This window comes from Octopus bimaculoides, chromosome 15 (assembly GCF_001194135.2).
Source record: "Octopus bimaculoides isolate UCB-OBI-ISO-001 chromosome 15, ASM119413v2, whole genome shotgun sequence".
NCBI lineage: Eukaryota > Metazoa > Mollusca > Cephalopoda > Octopoda > Octopodidae > Octopus > Octopus bimaculoides.
In genome coordinates, this window is record NC_068995.1 from 44,856,300 (window position 1) to 44,877,415 (window position 21,116).

The window sequence follows — 21,116 nt, forward strand, 5'->3', positions numbered from 1 at the left end:
CTATATATAGGAAAATGAAGAATAAGGCAGAATGCTAAACTGGAAGCATATTTTCATTGCGAAGCAAATTTTCAAGGAGAATGAAAATGTTTTTTACAAAGAAGTACAAAATGAAGAAAATAATATATAAAAAAAAATATATTAAAAAAAATAATAAAAGGAATCCAGTTCACATTAGATAATGTAGTCTTGTGACCATGCTGGGGCACCATCTTGAAGAGTTTGGTTAAACAAATGTCTGGTATTTATTTTATAGGTCTCTTGCTAAACTGTTTATTTACAGAGATGTAAACAAACCAACACAGGGGGGGGGGGGCAAATATAAAGACATACATGCAAGTCAAAAACTTCCACGTCATTTCTGTCTACAAAACTCACTTTGAAAGATTTTGATCGGCCCAGGGTTATTTGTCGAAAAAATTCCTTGCTGAAGGTGCCATGTGATGAGATTGAACCCAAACTCAGTGGCTGCAAAGTGAGCATCTTAACCACACAGCCATGCCTGCATCTCTATATGCTTTGAATAAAAGATGTGATGGTCATAGCTGGGAGAGTCTTTAACCATAAGTGTTTTAATTAATGCAGTATATATATATGCTCATTATATATACTCACTACTCTGTATATATATATTCACAACTCTACCTTGTGATTTAAACAGCTACACATGCACGCACATACATTACCTGCACACACACACACACACACACACACACGCTTACATACATAAGCACATACATATATATTTAGTCACATGTTTGCATACACATGCATGTACTTACATACATACATGTATGCACATACATTACTCTTTCCTTTTCCTCCCTCTCTCTCTCTCTCTCTCTCCCACACACACACACCTCCCTCTCATCTGCTCCCCACTCCTTTTGCTATTAACAACATAGCGATTAATGAAATATGGCTCTTTTCAACAATGGTGATGGTGGTGGTGGTGGTGGTGGTGGTTGTCATTTAACCCCAGCACATCCCTGACTGAGTAGACTTGTGATCATAGGCATTCCACCCATGACCATCTGTTCCTTCTTTCTTGCCCGCAGTGAAACCTAGGATGTATCTAACGTGCCCAGTTCAAATATGACAAGGTGTAGATTTGAGGGAGATATTTAGCTGCTGTTTCTAGCAGGGTGAGCCACCCTGTAAGAGAGGTTCCCCATGTTGACTCATGGTGGTGGCAATGATAGCGACAGTAGGGATGGTGCTGCATAGAGTAATAATTGTGTTGAGATTAATATAGTTGGTGGTGGTGGTGGTGGCGGTGGTAGTTGTGATGATGGTTAGGGTGGTGGTGGTAGTAGTAGTAGTAGTAGTAGTGGTGGTGGTGGTGGTGGTTGTAGTGGTGTTGATGTGTTGAGAGACAGCGGAGGTAGAAATCCACTTTAAAACCTGACACTTCATTCCCAGATTTACAGTATTTGTCTCTGAACTGCTTCCACTGGAACATTACCCCCCCCCCTCTCTCTCTCCACAATAACCCACCACTCCCATCGTCCTATCGTCACCGCCATCATTACTGCTTCATCTCTCATCCATCAGTGTTGCTGCTGCTGCAAGTCCCAATGTCATCACTAATGTGTGTGTGTGTGTGTGTGTGTGTGTGTGTGTGTGTGTGTGATGTAACCAGCTTCTGTCAGAAATACTTGCTGTGATCAATAACTTTACTGTTATGTCCAAACACAAATAATTGCTGTGTACACACACACACACACATATATATACAGGCATGTACACGCATGTTCATTCATCCATCTCTCTCTCTGTCCTTCTGTCTCTCTCTCTGTCCTTCATCTTCTGTTCATCCATTCGCCATCAAATAACAGTGCACAATAAAGCTGCAGTAAGCTGCACCTTTGCTTGCTACAGCAAATATTGTATTGTCAGAGTTGCATTTCCTGTCAGCTCCCACTGACACACACACACACACACACACACACAGAGGTAGAGTGAAGTGCAACTGCACAGCAACATGGAATGCATGCAAGAAAGAGAGGAAGAAGGTGTGTGGTGGTGGTGGTGGTGGTGGGTTAAATGTCCATTTTATCTGTTCTGTGTGAATGTTGTGTAAAACTGTTTTCTGTTAACTCTTTGGTTTTATAGTTGGCAGGAGGGAAACGCACACACACTCAGATTCATGTACACGCTCACACACACAATCATAGACTCGCGTACACACAGTGACACAATCACACACACACACACACACACACACACACACACACACGCAGTCTTACACACATGTAGTCTCATACACACACACACATGCAGTCACACACACACTTATGCTGTCTTACACACACATGTAATCTCATGCACACACACACACACACGCACTTATGCAGCACTTCACACACTCATGCAGTCTCTCATACATACACACACATGCATACACTCACAGAGTGTTTGATAACGTGTGTATGTCAGGGTATAAGGCTGTGGCGTGTTTGATAAAGTGTCATATTCCATTTAGTTCTGCTTTCAGGATCCACTTTGCTTTCCATCCTCCTTTTAGTACCAGTCATTTACTTGGTGAAGAGGGTGGGGGGGAAGTATACCTGGGTTGCTCTCCACCCTATCCCCCTCCTCTTCCTCTTTTTATAATAATTGCAATATCACACCTTAGAATGATGTTTAGTGGATGATGGGTGGTGGTGGTGGAGGGATGTGAATAAGGGGGTGGAATAAGGGTGATTGATGGCACGCAGTCTAGGTGGCATGTCAGGTTGGTGGGGGTGGAATTTGGGGGTAGGTGGGGAAGGATGTGTGGATGGAGTAAAACACATTGTGGGTAGATGGTGCTGGAAAAAAAAACCAAGGGTGGGCAGCGAGTATGGTTAGTGTCCCCCCCCCACCTTAGATACAGAAACTATGAGAAGAATTAAGTAGACGATGGTTATGATGATAATGATGATGATCGATTGGTTAATTATGATGGTGGTGGTGGTGGTGATGGCAGAATTGATAGAGCACCAGGTATAAAAATGGCCTGCTGTGGAATTTAGTTCCGGCTCATTACACTCAGAGTCCAAATCCAGCCAGTGCTGAGGTCAACTCTGATTTTCATCCTCCTTGGGTCAATAAAGCAAACAGGATGAGCAGTGTGGGCCTCCCTTCCCTCTCCCATGGCTAATGTTAAGAAATCACCATCATCTTTATTGTCGTTGTTGTTCTTGTTATTTGTTGCTATGCTACAGTGAAGCTGTTGCTGTTTTCCACAAATTGATTATTTAATCCATTGGAAAAACATTTTCATTTCTGACAGCTTTTAATTTTGCTCTAATCAAATTCAGCAGTCAGTACAGTCAATACTTCATGATAAACTGTACTGTAGTAGTACAACTTCCACTACACTGGACTTTACTTGCACTTATACTACCTCCATTACACTGTATGGTGGCGGTGGCAGCATTGCTACTACTACTACTACTACTTCACCATATAGTGCTCTATGTGTGTACATATATAACACTTATCACTCTATACATATATGTATGTGTGTGAAGGTGCATGGCTCAGCGGTTGCGGTGTTGCACTCACAATTACGAGATCGTGGGTTCGATTCCCAGACCGGGCATTGCGTTGTGCTCATGAGCAAAGCACTTCATTTCACGTTGCTCTGCGATCATTTCGTCATCTGACCTGTGGCACCTGTTGCACTTCTACAGGTAATGTCGATCTGATGGAGGGAGGGAGGGAGGGAGTGAGCTTATGTCTACACAAACATTTGATCACTATAAGCAAATCATCTGTTTGGTTGTTCGATAAGAAATTGTCGAACCCTCATATATATTCCTTTATTTGTCTCAGTCATTTGACTGTGGCCATGCTGGAGCACTGCCTTTAGTCGAGCAAATCGACCCCAGGACTTATTCTTTATAAGCCTAGTACTTATTCTATCAGCCACCTTTTGTCAAACCTCTAAGTTACGTGGATGTAAACCCACCAACATTGGTTGTCAGGTGGTGGTGGGGGGCAAACAGACAAGCAAACATACATACACACACACACGACAGGCTTTTTTCAGTTTCCATCTACCAAATCCACTCATAAGGCTTTGGTTGGCCTGATGCTATAGTAGAAGACACTTACCCAAGGTGCCATGCAGTGGGACTGAACCCGGAATCATGTGGTTGGTAAGCAAGCTACTTACCTCATAGCTACTCTTGCACCTATATATATATATATATATATATGTGTATATATATATGTGTGTGTGTGTGTGTGATCATCATCATCATTTAACATTCATCTTCAGTGGTGGCATAGGTTGGACAGTTTAACAAGAACCAGTGAGGTGGGTAACTGTTGAGCTGCAAAGTCTGCTTTGCCATAATTTCTACAGCTGGATACCCTTCCTAATGTGAGCTACGTTGCAGATGTAATGGGTGCTTTTTTTTTTCATTTCACCAGCACTGGTGAGGTTACCAAGTAACTTCAAGACAAGACACGTGAAATTAGTGGTGTTTCAGTATTGAGGGAGGGTAAAAGTATGATAATAGGATATGAAACATACATCATCATCATCATTTAACGTCCGCTTTCCATGCTGGCATGGGTTTGACGGTTTGACGGGGGACTGTGAGTCAGATGACTGCACCAAGTTCCAATCTGATCTGGCAGAGTTTCTACAGCTGGATGCCCTTCCTAATATATATATATATATATATATATATTTAGTTACTCGTTTCAGTCATTTGACTGTGGCCATGCTGCAGCTCCACTTTAATAATATATATATATGTTATTCAGCAAACACTTCGACTAGATCTTATATGGTTCTCTTAGCCCTTTCTACACATCAATTATCCCTAGGACATTACTTAGCATTTGTACCTGACTTCCTTGTATAATATATTCATGATAGTGGACTCTCCTGCTTCGAGGGGTTTAGCAATGACCTCCATCCAGCAACCAGGAGTTGTTGTTCATTCTTGCTTCTGCTGGACAGACTCGGCTGTCTTGATGATGTCTGTTCGCTGGAAGTATTTTTATCCCTTTGCCACAGATGATATATCCCTCACCAGAGACATCACCACCAGCTCTTTTTTTTTTTTTTACTCCTGAGCCTGTATGCGATGGACTTGTTTCACCTTCAAGGAACTGGCCATGTCACCGTGGTTAGTGGCTAGTGGCTAGCTAGAGGCTCAAGCACAGCATGCCTTTTCATTTCTTTGTGTCGGGCAGAAATCTGCTTCCTTACTTTCTTGATGCTGTCAATACACCTGAAAGAGAAACAAGGAAGTTTAAGTTTGCTGCATTCCACAAAGCATTCTGTTAAATCATCAGCCATTTATAGCTGCCTGCTGAAATGATTTCATAAATACCTTGCAACATCCTTATATATATATATATATATATATATATATATATATATATATATATATATATATATATATATATATATACACACACACACTGTATAAATCATTGCTTTAGATGCTACTATATACACATGATATACATGTGCATGTGTATGTAGATTGTATATATTGTTTGATGTTAGTAGTAATTGTGTTCTTCGTTTAAAATAGACATTAAATAACAATGATGGTGGTGGTGGTCATGATGATTTTGAAAACCCTAAAAACAGCAAAAATAGAAGAGGGGAAAAATGCTTCTGAAGGAAAGCTCATTAAATTCCTGTGAAATAACTGATCAATATAAGTTGCCAATAACAACAACAACAACAACAACAACAATAATAATAATAATCATAATGGTTTCAAATTTTTCCACAAGGGCAGCAATTTTGGAGGAGGGGACGAGTCAATTATATTGACCCCAGTGTTCAGTTGGTACTTATTTTATCAACTCCGAAAGGATGAAAGACAATGTTGACCTCAGCGGAATTTGAACTCAGAAATGTAGCAACTGGCGAAATACATTTTGTTCAGTGTCCTAACGATTCTGCCAGCTCGCCGCCGTAATAATAATAATAATAATAATAATAATAATAATAATAATAATAACAGTCCTTTTGACTAAAGGCACAAGGCCTGAAATTTGGAAGGAGGGGACTAGTTGGTTTCATTGACCCTAGTGTTTCAATGGCACTTACTTAATTTGTCAACCTCAAAAGGATGAAAGGCAAAGTTGACTTTGGCAGAATTTGAACTCAGAATGTAGAGACGAATAAAATGCTGCTAAGCATTTTGCCCGGTGCAGTAACGATTCTGCCAGCTCACCACTTTAATAATAATAATAATAATAATAATAATAATAATAATAATAATCTTTTCTGCTATAGACACAAGGCCTGAAATTTGGAGGGAAGGAGTAATCGATTACATTGACCCCCAGTACTCAACTGGTACTATATTTTATCAACCCTGGGAGGATGAAAGGTGGAGTTGACCTCAGCGGCATTTAAATTGTATAACTGGAAGAAATTCTGCTAAGCATTTTTGCTCAGTTTGCTCGAGATTCTGTGAGCTGACTGTTTTATATAATAATAATGATAATAATAATAATAATAATGGCCTAGTTTTCTTTGGTTGTCTGCAGTGGATTAGAAACTAACAAATAGATCAAAGTTGTAATTGGTGCCAGAATGACCATTGTCTTAACTACAACCCCCACTTAGAACTGCTACCAGCTCTTCATCACATCACCACCACCACCACCACCACTGCCACCAGTTCACCTTTCAGGAGGCGGCAGTAATGCTGTTATGCCAGAGTGTAACAACAGGCAGTAGCTTGGTCCTTAACTGACGACAATAACAACTGTATCACAGATAAATAGTGTTGGTGGTGATGTAACATTAGGGTTTGGGTGGAGCCTTAACTGGTGTTGGTGGTGGTGGTGACGTAACATTAGGGGTTAGGTGGAGTCTTAACTGTCAAAAACAGACATTTAATATTATCTACTACTTCCTTGAGGTCTCGTTACTACTGCCTCTCTCTTGCTCTCTCTTTCTCTCCATCCTTCTAACACACACACACACTCACACACACACACACACACACACACTACAGTTATGTTATTTATTCCTTGATTGTTAGTCACGTCACTTCATCCCTCATCTCGCAGATAATTAGAGTTTCTGAACGAGAACTTGTGACTACAAATAAATACACATGCTTATGTGTGCTTCTATATTCTCTTATGTCTATACATGTATATACATACGCATATGTGTACCTGTGTAGAGGTGAATATTTCCAGCCTTTTCAGCTACAAAAATCCCTGCAGTAGGGTTTAAAATCACTGATCAGGAAATCATAAACAGAGTTCTCATTGTGTTAGCAAGCCACATTGTGTGTATGCATGTGTATATATATATATATATATAAACAATGAGCTCAGTCTTTTGTTTTATGTATATATGTGTTATCTATAATAAATGTGGTGATTTCTAGTCTGCTCTCTCATGCTAACAAGACACTGTGTCTGAGTGTATCTGGAGGTGTGTTTAATATTCTATCACAGCTGTCATTGGATGATTGATTATACATACATGTGTGTGTGTCTGTGTGTCTGGGGATATACATATGTTGTGACCCATGCATAAATATCTTACATATTAATGTTGAGTGTATACATGCTCAACAAAAATATTTACTTACATAAGCACATTTGTGCTAGAGTGTGTGTGTCTCTGTGTATAATATATATTATTTTATTTGTGTATGTGTACACACCTCCCTCTCTATTTATATATATCTCTCACACACACACATTTGTGTGTGTACCTACTTAGGCAGTGTAGTAATGTAGAGGCAGAGTAAAATGCGCACTGGGGACTAATGAGATGTCTTGTTACCTAGGTGACATAATTAGTGCTGGGATGGCTTTAATGGACTTGTCATGACGGTGGCGGAGACGATGGCTGAGGCAGAATGGATTTAGAAGAGAGTGGCATGGTGCAGTGAACATGATTCAGTAGCAACAAAGAATCTGTCCTTTTAGAATGAGAGGGAATTGATACGAGACTGTGATTGTAGGGGACAGCAAGTAGGAGGTGTGTGTGTGTGCACAGTGGTGTATGATAGTGAAAAATAGATGGTGAATGTAGGAGATTATATGTGATGTTTGTGTGATGATGCACAGCAGTGAAACATGGACAGTGGATATGAAATAATAATTGAAAATTCAGGTCTTCTGTTGCAATTCCAATGTGGAATTCTAACTTCTTTAATCCCTGTTGTGTGTGTTGTTGCAATAAACAACCTTACATCATCAATATTCTTGCTAAGGTGGTGAGCTGGCAGAATAGTTAACACATTGGTTAAAATTGCTTAGTGGAATTTCATTTGTCTTTGTTCCAAGACCAAATTCCACTGAAGTCGACTATGCTTTTCATCCTTTGGGGGTTGATAAAATAAACATTAGTTAACCACTGGGGTCAGTGTAACCAACTAGCCCACTTCACTTAAAATTGCTGGCTTTGTGCAAAAATTTGAAACCAATGTTCTTGCTAATATCAGCAACATTCTCTACATTTGTCCTCGTCATTAATTATTGTGTATTAATTATTCAGCTAATTAAGATGTATTTATAAACAATTTAAGATAAAACAGATCAACTGTAAGAAATGAATTTCATTAAGGATTATTTATTTTTTTGTAAATTAAATACTTGATGTATTAAGCCCTAAATCCAGAAGCTGGAAGGCTAATTGTGTGTGTGTGTGTGTGTGTGTGTGTGTGTGTGTGTGTGTGTGTGTGTACCTGATCCAAAGTTGGAGCTTAGCAGCAACAACAACAACAACAACAACATCAATCTTTAATCAGATCTATCAGGTTGGAATTTTAGTTCCATTACAACACATCTTTGCTGATAATTTATAATGCTCGGGTTATTTCTGCCAATTAATACAGTCTTCTATCTTTATCTCTACCAACTGTTGTAACATTTACCATTATTTCTACCAATTAAAGGTGGCGAGAATCGTTAGCACACTGGGCAAAATGCTCAGTGGCATTTCATCAAGTCTTTACGTTCTGAGTTCAAACTCCGCTGAAGTTGATTTTTGCCTTTCATCCTTTTGGGGTCCAATAAAATAAGTACCAGTTGAGTAGGGGGTGGTTCGTGTAATCAACTTGCCTCCTCCCCCAAAATTGCTGGCCTTGTGCCAAAATTTGAAACCATTATTTCTTGTAATCATTATTGTTATTACTGCCTAATAATGTTATATTTACTAGATTAGCAAGGTGGATGAGCTGGCAGAATCGTTAGCACCCTGGGTATCTTTACATTCTGGGTTCAAATTCCGCCTAGGTCAACTTTGCCTTTCATCCTTCCAGGGTTGATAAAATAAGTGCCTGTTGAGCACTGGTGGTGGTGGGGTTCAGCATAATTGTCTTACACCTCCCCCTCAAAAACTGCTGGCCTTGTGCCAAATTTTGAAATTAATATTTACTGGATAATCTTTTTCTTTCTATTGCTTCTGTAATAATATATTTATCGTTCTTTCTGTATTTATCTACAGGTGTCCTTGTTATCAACGTCACATGGAGAGGGAAAACTTATGTCGGAACGCTACTGGATGCTACAAAACATGATTGGGCCCCACCCAGGTAACTGCTGTTTTTATTTTAATTTCACTATTAGCTTCTCGCAGAAAAGACACTTAAATAGGGTTAAAAGTCAGTCTGTGGCTATAGTTAAGTATTTCCAATTAAAATAGTAATAAATACTTAACTAGAGATAGTTTAGTTTTTCTAGTTCAGCACTTTTAGTTGAATCTTTTTAGCTAAGCATTTTTGGTTAGTTTTAGTTACATATTTTTGGTTAAATGTCTTTAATTGGGTAGGTTTAATTAAGTATTTGTGGTTAAATATTTTAGGTGGGTTCATGGAATAAAACTGTTGCTTAAAAAACTGACATTGTAAAAATATTCAGAGATATAAAAAAAAATAATAATAATTGGCGTGGGGGTTTAACAGGGTAACACCTTGTTAGATTACATTCAAACATAACACGTGTGGTGGTGGTGGTGGTGGTTTTGGTGGTAGCGGCAGCGGTGTTGTTGGTTGTGGCGGTGCTGGTGGTGGTGGCGGTGGAGAGGTTACCAAACAACTTGGCTGTCTCTGTTCATCAGAAGCCTAGCTTTTGCCAGATGGCACAAACCAATAAATCAATCTATTTTTGTTGTCACATTCAGACCATCAGTGGCAGCGACAGTAGTAGTAGTGGTGGTGGTGGTGGTGGTGGTGGTTGGAGTTGATGGGAATGAGTTTTGACTTTATGGCAAAGCAGAGACAAACACGAAATACATAGGATAGTAATTCTTAATGTGAACTCTCTGAGGAACTGAAAATTGTCGATGATATTTAACAATATCCGCTGCTGTGAAATGGAATTACAGCAAGTGTAGAATTCCTCTGCAATTTACCATATCAAGATGTCTGTGGAATAACCGAAGTATAAAGTGACATTTCAAATTCAACTTCTCCAAGCATTGCATGAATAATTGAGGAGAATGCTCTCCCATCACATCTCTGGAAATGAAAGAAATTCTTCATCTTTACAATTGAATATTTATCAAACACTCATCATTTCTGTTGTCATGGAAACACCAGGGAGAATCATGTGTGATGTTTCATAAATAGTTTTGAACTGTGTCCACTGGTGGTGTTTTGGGTCGTTAAGAATGAATTAACAACATTCGTTTGCAACACACACACACACACACACACACCATTGACATAATTACTACACGTGCCACGTCTGGTTTTCTGTGCCACTGTAAACTGTGTAACATAGCCATCAGTCTTGTTACTTTACCTAAACTTTGTCTTCCCTTCTTTTGGGTGGGTGGGGGGTATGCCATCATCATCATTTAATGTCCATTTTCCATGCTGGCATGGGTTGGGTGGTTTGACAGGAGCTGGCCAGCTGAAGGGCTGTCCAGGCCCAGTGCCTGTTTTGGCATTGTTTCTACAGCTGGATGCCCTTCCTAATGCCAACCACTTTACAGAGTGTACAGCATGTTCTTACACAGCACCACTATGGGTGCATTTATGTGGCGCCAGCACCCACGAGCCTACAAGATTAGGAACGCTGAGCTAGAGAGAGATGTAGGGGATATACCCATATGCAAGGACAACCATGCTTTTACTCAGCTTCACATGTCTTCTGAAGTACGGCAATCAATAAAAAAAAAAAAAACACCAACCAAGGATGATGAAATGGAGGAAGCACTAAGAAGAGTGGCACCAGGTGTGTTGAGATGCTTGTTTTGGTTGTTTGTGTTTTGAGCTCAAATTGTGCCACAGCCTTCTTGGGAGTTAGACATAAGCCATATCCCAGTTGTAACGTTGCAAGAATTCAAGCCAGCTCTTTCCTCTCATCAGTCACTGAGGCCTTATAATGGCTCATGGTCATCCCTTCTCCCTCCTGGCTAAAATATTAAAAGAATAGGTGTAGGAGCGGCTGTGTGGTAAGACATTTGTTTTCCAACCACATGGTTCCAGGTTCAATCCTACTGCGCCGCACCTTGGGCAAGTGTCTTCTACTATAGCCTTGGGCCAACCAAAGCCTTGTGAGTGGATTTGGTAGACGAAAACTGAAAGAAACCCGTTGTATATATATATATATATATATATATATATATATATATGGAACATGACCTTTGAACATTGGGCCTCACTGAGGCAATGACAAGTGACCAAGACCTTTGAGATATGCTGTGCTTGAGAAGACCTAGCAAGCCAAGTGAAACCATAACTGTGGCCTATGCCAGTGCTGTATAACCAGCCCATTTAAGAGTACCCTTCAATTGTTGGACAATAAACTATGCTTGCGAAGACCTGTTGAGGCAAGTGAAATCGCTGTCGTGTTTGATGACAGAACTGCATGATTGGCACCTGTGCCAGTGGAACATGAAAAGCACAATTCAAGCTTGATCATTGCCAGGCCCGCTGACTGGCTCCTCTGCCAGTGGCATGTAAAAATAGCACCATTTGAGCGTGGTCGTTGCCAGTGCCGCCAGACTGGCTCCTGTGCAGGTAGCACATAAAAAGCACCATTTGAGCATTGCCAATATTAGTACTGCCTGACTAGCCCTTGTGCCGGTGGCACGTAAAAACACCCACTACACTCTGAGTGGTTGGCATTAGGAAGGGCATCCAGCTGTAGAAACTGCCAGATCAGATTGAAGTCTGGTGCAGCCTTCTGGCTCGCCAACCCTCACCCAAACTGTCCAACCCATGCCAGCATAGAAAGTGGACGTTAAACGATGATGATTTATATATATATATATATTTGTGTGTCTGTGTTTGTCCCCCCTTGCCATCACTTGACCATTGATGTTGGTATGTTTACGTCCCTATAACTTCACGTTCTGAATTCAAAATTTGACAGGGTCGACTTTGCCTTTCTCCCTTTCAAGGCTGATAAAGTAAGTACCAGTTAAATACTGGGGCGGGAGGGGGTCGATGTAATTGACTAACCACTTCCCCTAATATTTAGCCCTTGCGTCTATAATAGAAAGGACTATTACTACTATTGCTGGCAACTTCACAGGTGATAAATGTAATGGCAAACTGTAACAAGTTAATTAGATGAAATGTATGTTTCACCTTTAATAAATATTGAGGTACACATACAGTATATTTATACACACACACACACACACACACACACACACACACACACACATTCATATGTAATGTTAAAGTATAAGAGTATCTCTGTGCACAGATAGCTAAGGCTACAACGTACACTTCTAAACTCAGTATTTGGTTTGTCAGTGGTTTGATGAAAAATATAGAGAGAAAATATCATAGCAACTAATTGACTTTGATATAGATGTCAGGGGATTTGGTAAACAGAGAGCTGGAGATAGAGACACGCTGCCAATTATATTAGCAGATAATGATTATAGTCCATCAAACAATAAAATATCTACAAATAGATTTATTAATCCAAACAGATGACAATTATATGTCTGAAGGAACCAGCAGTATTATTTATCTAAATGTAAAAAAAAAAACTTTTAATGGATATACGGGTTGCATGAATTTGCACTCAGGGAGTTTGTCGTTTATTATAGCTGTAATGGGTGAAATAAAAGGACATACAGACATACAAGTTCCAGGGCAGTGGGCCTCAACCTTTTTTTTTTTTCTTTTTATCTAAGGAACCTTTTGATTATTAGTTTATTCTGGTGAACGCCCATAGCCCAGAAGATATAGATAAATGGTTGAAGGAGATTGGAACAGAATGTCCTGTAGAGCTTCTACAGAAAGTTTGCCTCTTAGGGACCAGGAAAGATTATCAGGAGGGTCTTAAGCACTTGAAGGACTATAGAAAGCTTGTGGATCCCTAAAGTTACAGGTAATAGCCCGGTACCCATATAAATCCTGCCAGGAATAAGACTGAACCTGAGTCAAATCAATAATAATAATAATTTTAAGGGGGTGGGTGTTAACTGATGCCATGAACCCTAATATTTGATCGATAGAGTTATAGCTAACCCAGGAAGGTCTGAATGAAACCAGGTCTCATATTTTATATTAACTTGCAGTATTTCTTCATAGCATTGCGCCTGAACTGTCTGTTAGAAACGCTTTCTTGTTCTTGATCTTTCGTTTCCCTGTCAATCAATATCCTTTCAAAAAAAAATTGGTTGCCAGGTTAAACAGAAATGTCACAGTCATGCTTTGCAGTGAGGTCTTCATTTCTGTCAGTATTTTAAAATAATTTATGTATATTCAAACATCTGCCTATTTGAATGACATCTGCCACCATACACAAATATTGGCTCCCTCTGTCTCTCCCCTATGTATGTATGTGTGTGTGTGTGTGTATATATATATATATATATATATATATATATCCCTAGATAGATGATGATATATGTACACATAAACATACATATGTATATTTACTTGCACAAGCATGCACATTTGTGTGTCTAGATATATCAGTTCGTTTTACAAAGTTTCTATTGAATCCAATGTTAAACTAACCTACAGCTGTTACACACACACACACACACACACACACACACACACATTCTTTATAACAATTGATCCAACTAATTCTTCAGCCTGTCTGATTCCCGTTTCATTAGCGATCACTCTATCATTATTATATGTATTAATTATTTGAGTGCTAACAGTGATCCCCACCAGATGTACATGTAAAGCATAGAACAATATAAACATACATGCATACATACATACATATATATATACATACACACACATGCACAGACAGAAAAGCCACAGTGGGTACCTTTCTGCTCCACCCTCTCTCTTAGAACCTGTTATTAATGCTGTTGTATTGATATTGTGATCAAGTTAGTCACTATTCAACCAGCCAGATTCAACAATGAACAAAGAGATTAGGAATCTTATATTTCGTTTGTACATGAAAACGGTCAATATTCTGAGTAAATAGAGTTTAGTTTGTATTGAGAACAATAAACTAGAATAAAAAGATGATTTCAAGAACATGGCCTAGACAGAGTTCTTTATTAGAATTATAGAGATGGATAATATTTCTGTCTATTGTGGTAGATACAAAGCCTGAAATTTGGGAGCCAGGGACTAGTTGATTACATGGACCCCTAGTGTTCAACTGGTACTTACTTTATTGCTCCTAACGGATGAAAAGCAAGGTTGACCTCAGCAGCATTTGAACTGAGAATGTAAAGAATCAAGAGAAATGCCGCAAAGTGTTTTGTCCAGTATGCTAATGCTTCTGCCAGCTCAATCATCACGTTATATATATATATATCTGATATTGGTTTCAAATTTTGGCACAAGACCAGCAAGTTCAGGAGAAGGGCTAAATCAATTAAATCGAACCCCAGTACATATCTGGTACTTATTTTATTGATCCCAAAAAGATGGAAAGCAAGGCTGACCTTGGAAGAATTTGAACTCAGAACATAGAGATAGGCAAAAAGCTGCTGAGCATTTTGCCTGGCATGGTTATGATACTGCCAGCTTACCAACTCAGTATATATTACAAAAATGCATTTAGTGTGACTAATGTGAAACTAGTTGTTTTTGTTTGTTTGTTTTTTCTTTTACTTGTTTCTGTCATTAGACCGTGGCCATGCTGGGGCACTGCCTTGAATTTTTTTTTTTTTTTTTGTCAAATAAATCAACCCCAGTACTTATTTTTTTAAAGCCTGGTACTTATTCTATCGGTCTCCTTTTGCCAAACTGCTAAGTTACAGGGACACAAACATACCAACACTGGTTAAGTGGTGAGGGGGTTACAAAGACACACACACATATACAGCAGGCTTCTTTCAGTTTCCATTTACCAAATCCACTCACAGGGCTTTGGTCAGCTTGAGGCAATAGTAGAAGACACTTGCCCATGGTGCCATACAGTGGAACTGAACCTGGAGCCATGTGGTGGGGTTTTTATTATCTTTTTAGTGACAGGTTGACAGAACTTCCATGACTGATTCGAAGGAGGGTTGTCATCCTGCTGACAGATGGGGCTCCATTAAGATTACGCAATGTACCAGGTTATTGTATTAAGTTTACCACCTGATTTGGACTCAGAACACAAACAAATCCCAAACAAATATCACAAGGCATCCAATCCCATGTTCCTATAGTTCCACCAATCCACCATGCCAAATTGGTGCTTTCTTTTTATCGATCCCAAAATGGAAAAAAAAAAAGGTTGACCTCAGCAGAATTTGATCTCAGAGTACAGAGTGTCAGAATAAATGCTACAAAGCATTTTGTCTGCTGCTCCAGCAAATCTCTACCCAGTCTCCTCCACTTGTTGTAAAGTTGTGAATTTGTTGGTAATTTTTAATCTGTTAATTGCTTATTAGTTGCAAAACTAATGTTTTGTAACATTGGCATGATGCCACAACTTTGTAATGTTATTTGCGTATGACTAATTATTAATTAATTTGTGTGTGACTAATAATTACTTAATTAATTTGAGAAGTTTGGAAGGGAAAGCATCACCCTGCCACACACCTCCACTGCCACCTCCTGCCCTGTTCCTTGTTAGATTTAGATTTAGAACAAACAAACAAAAAAAGTGACTGAGGGCATTTACTGCTGCTTCATAACATGTCTAAACCCTGTCCACCTAGATTTTCATAACAATAATAATAGTAATAATAATAATAATGGTTTCAAATTTTGCCACAAGGCCAGCAATTTGCGGGGAAGGGATGAGTTGATTGCATCGACCCTAGTGTTCAACTGGTACTTATTTTATTGACTCCGAAAGGATGAAAGGCGAAGTCAACCTTGGTGGAATTTGAACTCAGAATGTAACGATGGATGGAATACAGTTAAGCATTTTGCCCAGTGTGCTAATGATCCTACCAGCTCACTGCCTTAATAATAATAATAATAATAATAATAATAATAATAATAATAATCCGTTCTACTATAGGCACAAGGCCTGAAATTTTGGGGGATGAGGCTAGTCGATTACATCGACCCCAGTACTCAACTGGTACTTATTTTTATCAACCATGAAAGGATGAAAAGCAAGGTCAACCCCGGCAGAATTTGAAGTCAGAGCCTAAAGACAGATGAAATACCATTAAGAATTTTGCCATCTTGCCATATTAATAATAATAATAATAGTAATAATAATGGTTTCAAATTTTGGCACAAGGCCAGCGATTTTGGAGGAGGGGATGGGTTGATTACATCAAGACCAGTGTTCAACTGGTACTTGTTTTATCGACCCCTGAAAGGATGAAGGGCAAAGTCGACCTCAGCAGAATTTGAACTCAGATTATAAATAACGGATGGAATAGAGCTAAGCATTTTGCCCAATGTGATAATGATTCTGCCAGTTCACCACTTCAATAATAATTTGAAAATGATCCCTGGCTTACTATCCTTGTAAGAAGTGCAAAAGATTTGTTTTACCTGGTATGTCACAGGTTTTGAGGAGGACATTGTCGCTGTGAGAAATAAACCATGTAAATAATTTTTTTCTTTTCTACATAACATCATTTCATTATGTAAAAGAACAATCTGGTGTGTTTATTTTAACGGTGTTTCTTTGCCCTAGGTGTCAGGAAGACACTCGACAAGAAATGGAAACAAAATTGAAAGGAGAAAACCTAATAATAGTAAAAATAATGATGATGATGATGATAATAATAATAATAATGGTGTTTTCAAATTTTGACATAAGGTCAGTAATTTTAGGGGAGGAGATTAGTTGATTACTTTGACCCTACTTTTCCTCTGGTACTAATTTTATTGACTCTGGAAGAATGAAAAGCAAAGTTGACCTTGGTGGAATTTGGATTCCGAATCTAAAGGCATACAAAATGCTTCTAAGCATTTTTGTTGTCCAGCATGCTAACAGTTCTGTCTGCTCATTGCTATAATAATAAACAACAACAACAACAACAATGATAATACTGACAATGACCATGATGGTGATGATGAAAGCAACAGCGTTAATAATTTGTAGTGATGCTGATGATGATGATAATGGGTTTTTTTTTTTATGAATTTGAGTTTTGAAAGTTGCTGTACAAAAGGCTGAGTCATTGCAGTGATATGTAACGTTCTTAAATCTCACTCCACCACCACCACCACCACCACCACCACATCAATCACCGCCTCTAAGTAGATTATGAAAATATATGGACAGTTCTAATCAGTTAATTATCTATTTTAACTAAATCTCATTTAAATGCTGGATAATTAAAAAAAAAAAAAAATGCATCTTTTCACTGGAAGTAAATTAAATAATCATGAAAGTTATTTGTATTTTTACCTACTGGCTGTCTGTTTTTAATTGTTTAGACAACAAAAAATAAGCATACATACAAATTCACACACATACACACACTCATTCACATATGTTACCACTGTGTGTGTGTGTGTGTGTGTGTGTGTGTGTGTGTGCATGTGCATTTACATGAGTTTGCGTGATGGTGGCTCTCTGTTATTTGATAAGGATTCAGTTGTTTAATCTGAACTGAATTACTTGCCCCTGAATGAATGCACAAGTGACTGAATATCCCACAGACATGTTTCCTTTTAGATGTTATTTACTGTGCATGTCAAGGCTGTACCTCTTTGAATTATCGGTACATTCTTACCTGATGAGCTTCTGTGCAGTTTCTTTCTGCCTGGTTTCACACACACACACACAGTGAAAATGCCACTTGCTGTGCAGTGGAACCCCGGCCCTGTGGTTGTGAAAGGAACTTGGTCATCATTCAGTCATACTCTGCATCTATCTATCTATCTATCTATCTATCTTCTTGCCTGTATGTATGCATTTATGTATGTGCAGGGTGGGGCAGAGAGGACAAATGTTTTTTGAAAAATTCACAAAATCCTTAATTTAAGCCCCCAAATGTTAACTTAAATGACCTTATTGCTTCCTGCTTTAGTTCCCATTTGTTTAACAAGAGAGAAAAAATTTTGACAACATTTAGTTTGTGGGAAAATTTAAGCTAAGAAAACCGAATACTAATTGTGTTGTATTAATAGCTATTTTAACATTAAGTATATCCTGCATGCGTAATGTCCAGCCTCTATTTTGATTCCCATGCTCAGCTAAACTTTAGAAATGACATCACCATAACTGTGACTCCTCAAAATTTTATTGTTTCCTTTTAAATTCACTTCTTATCTCACATCTTTTGAATGAACTGACACAATTTTTCTTTGTCATTAAAGAACCATGTTATCTCTCTGTCTTTCTCTGTCTCTCTCCCTCCCTATGTCTGTTTGTCTCTCTTCAGTCATTTTCAACCATTCAAAACTCTTGTCATTTCCTTTATCTCTCATAGAGTCTGGTATTCTTATTTTTATCGAAACAAACCATTTTCAGAAATACTGCTCATCTGCTGAGTTTAGTGGAGAAGTGGAGGGCGTAAGTGGATTGGTGTTGGAATACATAATCTCTTTTTATTTTAGTTTTTAAATTCAAACATTCTACTGTGAAACATAAAACGATGCCATTGTGCTGAGGTGTTTTTCCATGTTTCTTCCAGTAATTAGACCAAAATATTCACAATTCTGCCAGTTCCTATTGTCCGCTGTTGTCTTCTGCTCCAGTAATTGTAGGTTTCCTCATCAAACTAGACTGTCTCAGTGAATTCTGTGTTTATCATTGGTGAAAATCGATAACTTTCTAAGATGTCTGTCGCTTCAACAATTACATTCAAAAGCAATAAGTGTTTTTTTTTTTTGTTTTGTTCTGTTTTCTATTTAAATATTTTTTTTTGTCTTACATCGTATAAATAATGAACTCCACCAGAAATTTCCATAATATTTCAATGAATACAAACTATCTCCATGACAGCTTAGTAATAGTAGTAGCACTAATAATAATAATAATAATAACAATTATTATTATTATCATCTCTTACCTCCATCATTGTTTAGTGATGATGATGGTGATGAAAATAATAATAGTTTAAAATTTTGGTAAAATGCCAGCAAATTTAGTGGAGAGGGAATTAGTCAATTATATTGACCTTAGTACTTGACTGGTATTTTATTTTATTGACCCTGGAAGGATAAATGGCCAAGTCAACCTTAGCAAGATTTGAACTTGGAATGTCAAGTGTCAGAACAAATGTTTTTATCCAACATGCTTACATTTCTGCCAGCTTGCTGCTTTAATAATAATAATAATAATAATAATAATAATAATAATCCTTTCTACTATAGGCACAATGCCTGAAATTTAGAGGACGGGTGCCACTCGATTAGATTGACCCCAGTATGCAACTGGTACTTAATTTATCAACCCTGAAAGGATGAAGGGCAACGGGTGAAATACTGCTAAGCATTTCATCCAGCCTGCTAACGATTCTGCCAGCTCGCTGCCTAATAATAATAATAATAATAATAATAATAATAACAATAATAATAATAATAATAATAATAATAATGGCTGCAGTCTAATGACTGAAACAAATAAAAGATTATGTAATCTGTTGAATGAATGTTCTGTGGGAGAACCTGGTCTTGTTCTACCACTCCCCAATCCCATAGTCTTCATTCCTTTCTATTTCATAACCATGTCTAATAATATTACATAGCAAATGTAATAATAGTCTCTCCTTTGCCTGCTGGTCAACTTGAGATTCCTGCATTCAAAACATACACTTGATAATTCAACAAACCTGGACCGAATTCTTCCATTTCAAAAATATATCGGCATTAATTCTCGCCTTGAATCTTCTCCTTAGAGAATGTAAAAGGAGATTTTTTTTTTTCTTTTATTTTTTCTTCCTTCCTTTCTTTTCCCAAAGCTGTCCCAGCGGAATTGGTACAGTTTTACCATTCCCATACTGAATGGTGTCAGTGAGTGAGATATCGGTGTATGAGTCTAATGTATCTTACTGCTGATTGATATAGACATATCGTTTCTGCACCACAAACCTTCATCTCTGGAATTCACTTACAGAAATTCCTTTAACAAAAGTGGGGGAATGTTTTTTTGAAATAAATATGTTCTAGGCATTTGTCCAGGCTGCAGATGCTACTGTTTGCTTTGTGAATATTTCATCAGCTTCTTGATCACATGTGCAGTTGTTGTTGATGTTAAAACCAATCTCTCTTTCTCTCTCATATTCACACACACACACACACACACACACACACAACAGTATTCTCCTTTCTGTCTTCTCTCACACAAAACTGGACTTGAAGATCCAACCAGCCTCTACTTCTGCAACCAATCAACAACGTAGATAGATAACCGGTTCATCTCTCTCTCTAATTGGTTCCTGGTTGAGCTATTTAGCCGATAATCTATGTAAATAAGTGTCAGGCTTGATGTTTTCATAATTCCATCACAGAATGGTATCTACAACATGTTCTTGGCAACTAACTTCATTTACTTACCAGTTTGGCAACACAATGTGCCGCTAATTAAAACTCAATCTTATTTTGCTTTCTTTTATATTTCGGTGAGGGTTTGCCAGTGGAACAGACTTATTCTATTACAAGTAGAGCCATCTTCACCCCTTCCCTCCCCTTCCTCCTCCCTCTCTCTTTCTCTCAGATCTCATACCAATAAGTGCTCTTCAAACCATCATGACTCTACACTTGTCAATATAGCTTTTCTAAACATCAATTATGGTTAAAAAATATTCACACACACACATGTACATCCACACCTTTCCACACACACACACACACACACACACACACACACACACA

General features: G+C 38.3%; 1 protein-coding gene across 1 annotated transcript in view; it reads left to right on the forward strand.

Annotated features, from left to right (window-relative positions):
- The window catches only part of LOC106878489 (zinc finger protein 608), a 128,280-nt gene that overhangs the window by 89,487 nt on the left and 17,677 nt on the right, over positions 1-21,116 (forward strand). Inside the window, exon 3 of the mRNA XM_014927714.2 lies at positions 9,449-9,536. Within this exon, the coding sequence (XP_014783200.2) occupies positions 9,449-9,536 (88 nt within the window). The remainder of the gene's footprint in view (positions 1-9,448; positions 9,537-21,116) is intronic.